This window comes from Berghia stephanieae, chromosome 14 (assembly GCF_034508935.2).
Source record: "Berghia stephanieae isolate SIO BIC M18660-M18661 chromosome 14, UCSD_Bste_1.3, whole genome shotgun sequence".
NCBI lineage: Eukaryota > Metazoa > Mollusca > Gastropoda > Nudibranchia > Aeolidiidae > Berghia > Berghia stephanieae.
In genome coordinates, this window is record NC_088373.1 from 14,947,114 (window position 1) to 14,957,113 (window position 10,000).

A 10,000-nucleotide genomic window follows, 5' to 3' on the forward strand; every position below is an offset into this window, starting at 1 on the left:
TGGGGAAGACACAAACCATACAAGTGCCATATCACAAGACCAGAAGGCCGCACAAGACCTCACAGTAATAGAAGTTTTCAAAAACTACCTTAATGTCTTTCATGGCAGGATCGACGGAAGCTTCTAGTGATTTCTTATCTAATTTCTTCTGTATTTCCTTCAGCTTGTGGTAGTTCTCACATTCCTTCACTGCCTGGTTGACGTAGGAGAGAATGTGCTTGCAGCGCTCGAGTGCTCGCTGCAATCGTTTTTGTTCTTCACTGGAGGCTGTATGATGAAAAATAAAAGAACAAAAGGGATGTAATTCAAACTGCATAACAAATTCATACATTTTTAACAAAATCTGTATCTTACAGATAAAAAAATAAAAAAGAAGAAAAAATGGATATCAAATACCAAAAAAATAATTCTCTCCCTATACTATTCCATCAGTTAGTTGGGATCACCTAAAAGTCTCATCCAGACACAAGTACAGGTCCCTACTAAGAGGGATACACTCAAATGTTTACAAATCATATATTATAGGTAAACAAAACATAATACAGTGCATAACAGAGAGATAATTTACAAGGAAAGAAATATCACATCCCAAAACTAACTATACTTTTGACTGTTTCCCTCTCAGCTAGGGTATCCGGCAAGCGCCAGGACAAAACCAAGTAATCTCATTCTAAGACAAAGACAGAAAGCAAGTTGGAAAACAAATATAGGGGGATGGAAGATACAGTAAGAACCTTCCTGCCCACTATGGCAAGTCAGGAACCCCACCCAATAAGAGCAAGTTTTGAAATTGAAGAAAGAAAGAAAGAAAGGAGGAGGAGGAGGAGGAGGAGGAGGAGGAGGAGGAGGAGGAGGAGGAGGAGGAGAGGAGGAGGAGGAGGAGGAGGAAGAAAATGTATACTTACAAGTGGTATATTTCGTGAGGTTTTCTATTAACAAAGGATATTTGGTCAACCTTTGCATCTGGGATGGCACTAAATCTCGGAGATGGAGTCGACGACAAACTGGTTTACTCTCCGCATCCTATAGAAGGAAGAAGAGACAATATATTCTCCATTGAAGTTCTCAAACCTCAAAATTGTTATTCAGATGTTTGAGACTTTACATCATTATCCACTTTTTTTTTTCTATAAGTAATCACTGGCCCTAGAACTGGAAACATTTTAAATTATTGTCACTTAAAGTAGAAAACAAAAACAAAGCAAAGCAATGTGTGCTGAATTCTTTGATATAATTCTTTTTTTAAAGGATATAAATCTTTATTTTTTAAAAAGTAGGGGAGGGAGGGGAGGGGGAGAGTTGTTTAAAAAATAAATCTAGTTTTGATAAAATCGAAATAAAATCTCCAGAGAGAGTAAATTCTGAGTTAACTTATTTACTTCATCAAAACAAAAGGTGAGAATTGGGGGCTTACACTTAAAAACTGAGCCAACTTGCTCTCCTTGCGAGTCTGCCTCTTGAGGGCCTCCAATGTGTGGGCCTGGTTGCGACAGTACTCGGCACAGCCTTTTCTAAACACCTCACCATTTTCTCCATCAAACTGGGGTGGGAATGGAAGAAAAGAAAATAAAAAAAAATTAAATATATATAGGATTGAAAGATGTTGCATCAGGTGTGAAGTAGATAGGTAATAGGTCATGGGTGGAATTAATTATAAATTATCTCATTAAAAATTTAAAACAATTTTTTTTAAAAACCTTAATTCACTCAATCCTACAGATTTTTGCTACTGTTCAAAATGGGAAAAAATGAATTAAAAATGAGCATGAACATAGATAGTTTTATTCAACTATCATTAACGTGTAAAAATTAAAAATATTAGCTATGATACTATGCCTCTAATTTGTCTTAGAAAAATGTAATAAATGGCATGAGGTGAAAGTAACCCGGGTACACTACGAATATAGTCGGTGTTAGGGTTGAGTGAGTTAGAGTATTGCATGGGTGACAGCACCTAAAAACCTTATGGGAGCATTACAAGGGCAGACCTGCCAACCTTCCCAGGATGAAAAATGTATTCCATGACCCTAAAAAGTGTATTTTTAGCAAAAAGTGTATTTTGTCCGCACATGTGGAAAAAAAGAGCGCACTATACAAAAATTTATATAAAAGCTAACATCAATCCCAAATCAAATAAACTCTGATCTTCATCATTCAAGCAATCTCTAGTGATTACAAAATTATCGATTTATTGAGAAACTAAAACTTATTAGCCATTTAAAATTAGCATAAGGCTCAGAAATTGCAATATCAAAAGGAAATTGCTTTCGAAACACTCAAAGAAATGACCAACAGACCCTTAACATGTTGGTAGTATTGATGCTAGTGTCAGTGGAAGAAGTGTTGGTTGTTGTAGCGATGGTGCTCTAGTGGTGGTGGTGGTGATGATGATGAAGCTGTGGTGGCGGTGGTGGTAGAAGTGATGTGGTGGTGGTTGTGGCAGTGACAATGCTGTGATTGCAGTTGTAGAAGTGGTGATGTCGTGATGTTAATGGTAAGAGATGCTGATGTACCAAATGAAATTGTGATGGTGATATCTGCTAGCCCAGTACATCATTTATGAGAAAGTTTTGAGATAAAATATCTGGGAGAGTGGTCTTCAATTCAATAGATGACAATTTGCAACAGTAGCAAGATATTTTCCATATATGTTATCTAATGATCCATCCTCTCTCTCTCTCTCTCTCTCTCTCTCTCTCTCTCTCTCTCTCTCTCTCTCTCTCTCTCTCTCTCTCTCTCTCTCTTTCTCTCTCTCTCTTTTTTGAGCATTTACTACTACTACTCCTCCTCCTACTACTACTATTACTTCTATATACTACTAATACTATTACTTTGGTCAAATGATGGGAAATTTGCAAAGTATGTAATAAGCAGAGAAAAGTTAAATACTTCTAAAATGGTTCTAAAAAATTCATTTTGAACCAAATACTGTTCCTAAAGCTGCCTATTTTGTAATTCAAGACTCGTACAAAATAATGAAGAAAAAAAAAGATCATTATAAATTTTATAAATCAAAATAGAGTAATTTAGTTATTATAAAGGGAATTACCCATTTATGTCTAAGTTAATTAGCAATACAGTTCTCAATTGAAGGCTTCATAGTCAAAGATGTTGGTTCAATTAAATTTTCACTTAGAATTTTCTATTTAATAAGTGGCAAAAGTTAAAATGTGGTCTGAGACTATTTAAAGTATAAAACAAGCTTATATGCGTAATTCTATGCAAATCCTCAAAAATGTATGAGAAAAATATAGGTGAAAACCGGCATCATATAAGCAACTGAAATGATAACTATAGTATTAAATGTGATGCATCATTCATTCAGAAACACAGTCTACAGTTGGTGTACGACACGTGTGTATCATCAATGCATCAAATGTATCATCAATATCATTCACATCACACATCTTTTAAAAAATCGTATTAAATCCACGAAAATCGTATCCGCTTATTCGGGGTCCAAAAATTGTACTAAAATACGATTAATCGTACTAAAATACGATTAATCGTACTGGTTGGCAGGTCTGCAAGGGTGCCAGAACCTAAAAACCTTTTGAGAGTATTTTAAATAGTGGTCAGTTCCGATCCATAAAGAATATATAAGGAAAGACTTCAATTCTTCTTCTTCTTCTTTTTCTTTTTCATCTTGTGGAAACCTCCAATATTGTCGAGGATCACTCCACAGTTTGTAGTGTATTACATTTTAAACTTGTTAAAACACTACACATACTAATAATAAAAAATACATAGATTCAAGATCAGCACCAACAAAAGCAAAACATCCAACAGTAACAGGAATAACAACAGCAACAATCACAAGAGCAAGAAAAAACTTACCCGCCTGAGAAGAATATCACCCACAGTACTGATTACAGGATTTTCCTCCCTACGGTCTTTGAAGTCCTTGGTGATTGATTCTGAAGAGGACAAAAACAATGATATATATGTATTCGCATAATATTCAATATTTGAGTTTGAAACAAACAAATGACTGAGATATATATAAAAAGACAATCATAATTTAAGCCTGAAAAGTTGTTTATAATTTATACTCATGAAAAAAATTGAGCATTTATATGGCGCAATATCCACTGAATGTGCACAAAGCACTTGACCAAAAAAAAAAAATGTTTTTTTTTTAAAAATAAAAAATGTGAGCTTTTATATAGCGCAATATCCACCAAACATGCTCAAAGCGCTTTACAAAGGGTCCCTGACCAACAGCAACACATAACATAACGAGACATGGCGCTTGTTAAGCGATAATACAATTTTTTTCAAAAGTGACAACTCTGTTAACGGCCAGGTACTCATTTTACACCAAAATACGATGAGAGAATGTAAGCAAAGAGTGTTTTCCAAAGACTCAACCATGCGCACGAGCGAGCTCGAACCCAGGACCTTCTGATCCGAAAATAGAGTGTCATACCACAAGACCACATAGCAGCCGTAATCAGTTTTAACTCTCTCGAGTTCACCCTCGTTTAAAATCGAGCAAATTTGTTTGATTTTCCATGCACATGAGAAAAAAAAAAAAAAAAAAGAGAGAGAGAGAGAGAGAGAGGGAGAGAGAGAGAGAGAGAGAGAGAGAGAGAGAGAGAGAGAGAGAGAGAGAGAGAGAAGAGAGAGAGAGAGAGAGAGAGAGAGAGAGAGAGAGAGAGAGAGAGAGAGAGAGAGAGAGAGAGAGAGAGAGAGAGAGAGAGAGAGAGAGAGAGAGAGAGAGAGAGAGAGAGAGAGAGAGAGAGAGAGAGAGAGAGAGAGAGAGAGAGAGAGAGAGAGAGAGAGAGAGAGAGAGAGAGAGAGAGAGAGAGAGAGAGAGAGAGAGAGAGAGAGAGAGAGAGAGAGAGAGAGTTGATATTTCTGAACAAAGCACACTCACCGTGTAACTTGATCATCTCATCCAGGTTAGGGAACAGAGCCTTGGCCAGTTCAGCCATGAACTCCATTTCATTCCTCATGGGCTGGTTGAAAATCTTGTCCAACACACGCAGGTTGCGTAGATGAGCCCGCTCTGTGTACATTAATTCTGAAAGAAAGATAGACAAACCAACCATGAACAAAATACAATAGTAATCTTTAAGCCACAATAAAATATAATTTCATCACGTTAAAAAAAATTAATTAATTAAATAAAGTACATGTAAAATATTTTTAAATAAATTTCTTATCACTAAAAGTATTGAACAAAAAAAAAATTATGGCAGGTTAAAAAAAAAAAAGATAAGATACAATACTCAACATGGAACATTTTGGGGACAAAACCCTACCAGACCATAGCAGACATAAAAGATAAAGTGATAAAAACCAATATCAACAGTGGAAGAAGTATTTTGAGCCTTAAAAGTTCTGTCAAGTATTTTGTTCTTCTTTTTTTTTTTAATTGCTCATGCTATTTCAATCCTTTTTTTTATTAGCCCGCGATTTTTGTAGCAGCTTACCGTTTATGACTTCCTGCCTCTTCTTCTCCTTGGGCTTCAACTTGCGTAGGACATCTTCCCCTAGGACTTGCTTCAAGGGGGGTAACTCTGGCTCCACGTCCCTGTCCAGTTCCTCTTGTTCGTGGACGTTGTCTGTACTGGTACTGGGGCTCTCGCCACTCCTAAGGTGAGAAGAATGGAGGAATGGGCTGGATTGAATTTCATTTTGTATGTGTGATACTCTGTGCATGAAATATACTTTATAGAAATTGCCGACATCCACATAAAAAGGAAAAGTTTGGTTAATTATGAATCTGAGTGTAAATACCTATCCCTTTGAGTGGAAATGCCTATCCCTTTGAGTGGAAATGCCTATCCCTTTGAGAGTAATGTCTATCCCTTTGAGTGTAATGCCTATCCCTTTGAGTGTAAATGCTATCCTTGAGTTAATGCCTATCCCTTTGAGTGTAAATGCCTATCCCTTTGAGTGTAAATGCCTATCCTTGAGTGAAATGCCTATCCCTTTGAGTGTAAATGTCTATCCCTTTGAGTGTAAATGCCTATCCCTTTGAGTGTAAATGTCTATCCCTTTGAGTGTAAATGTCTATCCCTTTGAGTGTAAATGTCTACCCTTTGAGTGTAAATGTCTATCCCTTTGAGTGTAAATGTCTATCCCTTTGAGTGTAAATGTCTATCCCTTTGAGTGTAAATGTCTATCCCTTTGAGTGTAAATGTCTATCCCTTTGAGTGTAAATGTCTATCCCTTTGAGTGTAAATGTCTATCCCTTTGAGTGTAAATGTCTATCCCTTTGATGTAAATGCTATCCCTTGAGTGTAAATGCTATCCCTTTGAGTGGAAATGTCTATCCCTTTGAGTGGAAATGTCTATCCCTTTGAGTGGAAATGTCTATCCCTTTGAGTGGAAATGCCTTTCCCTTTGAGTGGAAATGCCTATCCCTTTGAGTGGAAATGTCTATCCCTTTGAGTGGAATTGTCTATCCCTCTGAGTGTAAATGTCTATCCCTTTGAGTGGAAATGCCTATCCCTTTGAGTGTAAATGTCTATGCCTTTGAGTGGAAATGTCTATCCCTTTGAGTGGAAATGTCTATCCCTTTGAGTGGAAATGCCTATCCCTTTGAGTGTAAATGTCTATGCCTTTGAGTGGAAATGTCTATCCCTTTGAGTGGAAATGTCTATCCCTTTGAGTGGAAATGCCTATCCCTTTGAGTGTAAATGCCTATCCCTTTGAGTGTAAATGCCTATCCCTTTGAGTGTAAATGCTATCCCTTTGAGGGGAAATGCCTATCCCTTTGAGTGTAAATGCCTATCCCTTTGAGTGGAAATGCCTATCCCTTTGAGTGGAAATACCTATCCCTTTGAGTGGAAATGCCTATCCCTTTGAGTGGAAATGCCTATCCCTTTGAGTGGAAATGCCTATCCCTTTGAGTGGAAATGCCTATCCCTTTGAGTGGAAATGCCTATCCCTTTGAGTGAAATGTCTATCCCTTTGAGTGTAAATGTCTATCCCTTTGAGTGGAAATGCCTATCCCTTTGAGTGGAAATGTCTATCCCTTTGAGTGGAAATGCCTATCCCTTTGAGTGGAAATGCCTATCCCTTTGAGTGTAAATGTCTATCCCTTTGAGTGTAAATGTCTATCCCTTTGAGTGTAAATGCCTATCCCTTTGAGTGTAAATGCCTATCCCTTTGAGTGTAAATGCCTATCCCTTTGAGTGTAAATGTCTATCCTTTGAGTGGAAATGTCTATCCCTTTGAGTGTAAATGCCTATCCCTTTGAGTGTAAATGCCTATCCCTTTGAGTGTAAATGCCTATCCCTTTGAGTGTAAATGTCTATCCCTTTGAGTGTAAATGCCTATCCCTTTGAGTGTAAATGTCTATCCCTTTGAGTGTAAATGCCTATCCCTTTGAGTGTAAATGTCTATCCCTTTGAGTGTAAATGTCTATCCCTTTGAGTGGAAATGTCTATCCCTTTGAGTGGAAATGTCTATCCCTTTGAGTGTAAATGCCTATCCCTTTGAGTGTAAATGCCTATCCCTTTGAGTGTAAATGCCTATCCCTTTGAGTGTAAATGCCTATCCCTTTGAGTGGAAATGTCTATCCCTTTGAGTGGAAATGTCTATCCCTTTGAGTGGAAATGTCTATCCCTTTGAGTGTAAATGTCTATCCCTTTGAGTGTAAATGTCTATCCCTTTGAGTGGAAATGTCTATCCCTTTGAGTGTAAATGCCTATCCCTTTGAGTGTAAATGCCTATCCCCTTGAGTGAAAATGCCTATGCCTTTGAGTGTAAATGCCTATCCCTTTAAGTGTCAATGCCTATCCCTTTGACGACAAAACTGGATTTCTTTCTTAACCAGATTTCTCCCAAAGACAGAAAGCAATTGGAAAACAGATACAGGGCTATAGAAGACACAGAAAAGTATCTCTCTGCCCACTATGAGAGGTCAGGAACCCTATCCAGAAACCAGGATAAACTCTAGCTTTATGGGCCTAAGGTCTACTTTTATTAATAAATATGTGCCGGCCAAACCAATTTCAGCAAGAATGCTGTAAAAGTGATTATGCTTTTCACTTTAATATCCAGAATCTCATAGCTGCTACTCTTCGACTTGTGAAAATAATAAAAGTGTAATGTCATCTCCAACCCCCACCTGTAATGGATTAATGGTACAACTAACAGTATCATCCCTTTCTGTCTCATGTGGACGCATGTGACAGCTAGAACATTATACAGTTTATCAATTTTTCTTTAACAATCAACGTGGAGAATGTAGAGGTCATAGCACAGACTCACTAAGAAGGGAGACTGTAAGGCATTGCGTAGAGATAGCAAAGGAGATATGTAAATCCTCACTATCTTGAAAGTCTGATGCAAAATAATAATGCATTATGGGTATAAAATGAACCTCTAATCAGACATGATTTAATCTATGTAAAGCATAAGTGACTTTCTTTTTTCTATAAATCTAAAATATATAATTTTCCATTAATTTCATCTAGACATAGTTTCAGGCATGGCCATTTTCACCTCGAGGTCGACTGATTATTTTTGGGATGTTTTTTTTTTCTTCTTGTATTTTTCTTTCTTGCTTTGTCTGGCACTTTTCATACACACTTTTTCAGATCTTTATCAATCTTACACTGGTGCCCGCTCCTTAATTTCTTAAGTTGATATTCGTGGAATGGCAGGATGGACAGCATGTCATGCCACTAAAAAATATCAGAGTTTGGGCGGAATGGTTGACTTTAATCTTTTAAAGAACTTTATTTTTAACTTTTCACTGGACTGAAGAAACTGGGGGGGGGGGATCATTTGCTGGCCAATACTGGTAAATCAGAGAGTTCCGGTTCTAATCCGAGGAATGACAAGTCTTAGGTATTAGCATTACCTGTTGGACATGCTGGAGGTAGATGAACTCCCTGACTGGTTGATGGCTTTAAAGGTCTCAGAATCCATCTCCACATCACTGAAGAGAAATAAGAAAAATGTTAAACAGTAAAGAGGTAAATCAAATCATTACTAAATCAATCAATCAATCAATAAGGCTACAATATATTTTAGGTTAACGTAGCATATTTTGGGGACACAACAGCACCTTTCTTTCCTAATGCTACTATAATTTGGAAAGATACAATTAGATTTAAAAGTCCATTTTGAGTACCTGGGCAGACTTACTGATCATTTCAATTCAAAAAGTATTCTAAAAATGAAAGCTATTACAATCATTTTTATTTATTTATTTATCCTTTTTTTACCCAAAAAACTTTTATACAGCGCAATGTCTACTAATTTGCTCAATTTTTAACAAGGCACTGTTAGAAATGCTTTTTGAAAGAAACAAAATCCTGTTACCGGCCTGGTACTAATTTTACAACTGAGTATGGTGAGACAGGATAAAGGGTTTTATGGCGCTTGCAACACATTAAGGTTATATCAGCGCAATTAAAAAAGACGGAAATGGGATAGTAAAAAGTTCTAGAATTACAATTACAGCGCCCAAGTAAAGGTAAGACAAGGGGAATTGATTCAAATTGGAAACAGGTGTAGATTCCAAAGAGCACACTATCAAAGTACTTAGTTTGAGATCACCTAAAGTCTCACCCAGCACAAGATCCCACTAAGAGGAATTACACTCAGATGTTTACAAATCATAAGTAAAAAATAAAAAAAAATAACAATACATAATAGGGAGATGATTTACAGGGAAAAAAATATCATCTGCCAAAACAATAACTATATATTCAACTGTTTCCCTCCCAGCCAAGGACTCCGGTCAGGGTCAGGACAAAACCAAGTAATCTCATTCCAAGACAAAGACAGAAAGCAATTTGGAAAACAGATTTCGGGGGATAGAAGACAGGAACCCTATCCAGAAATTCTAAAGTTGATTTTGAGAAAAATTACAAAGTAAGTAAAACACTCACCTCTTTGCTCTCCTGTTTCGTTTTTCCCCCTTCTGCAATAAAGATAAAAAATAATTTTAAAAAAGATTTAGAACATGATTTATAAATCAGATGAGCCGTCCCAAAACTTCATATTTGCTATATATAGTAACAATGATGAG

At 36.8% G+C, this 10,000-nt stretch overlaps 1 protein-coding gene across 2 annotated transcripts in view; it reads right to left on the minus strand.

Moving 5' to 3' along the window:
- Positions 1-10,000, minus strand: part of LOC144959604 (rho guanine nucleotide exchange factor 11-like) — a 123,405-nt gene that overhangs the window by 29,869 nt on the left and 83,536 nt on the right. For both annotated transcript variants that reach the window (XM_078892230.1, XM_078892231.1), the window contains 8 exons: positions 9,861-9,892; positions 8,825-8,902; positions 5,439-5,599; positions 4,880-5,026; positions 3,838-3,917; positions 1,415-1,540; positions 906-1,023; positions 89-267 (listed from right to left, as the gene is read on the minus strand). In XM_078892230.1, the coding sequence (XP_078748356.1) occupies positions 89-267; positions 906-1,023; positions 1,415-1,540; positions 3,838-3,917; positions 4,880-5,026; positions 5,439-5,599; positions 8,825-8,902; positions 9,861-9,892 (921 nt within the window). The remainder of the gene's footprint in view (positions 1-88; positions 268-905; positions 1,024-1,414; positions 1,541-3,837; positions 3,918-4,879; positions 5,027-5,438; positions 5,600-8,824; positions 8,903-9,860; positions 9,893-10,000) is intronic.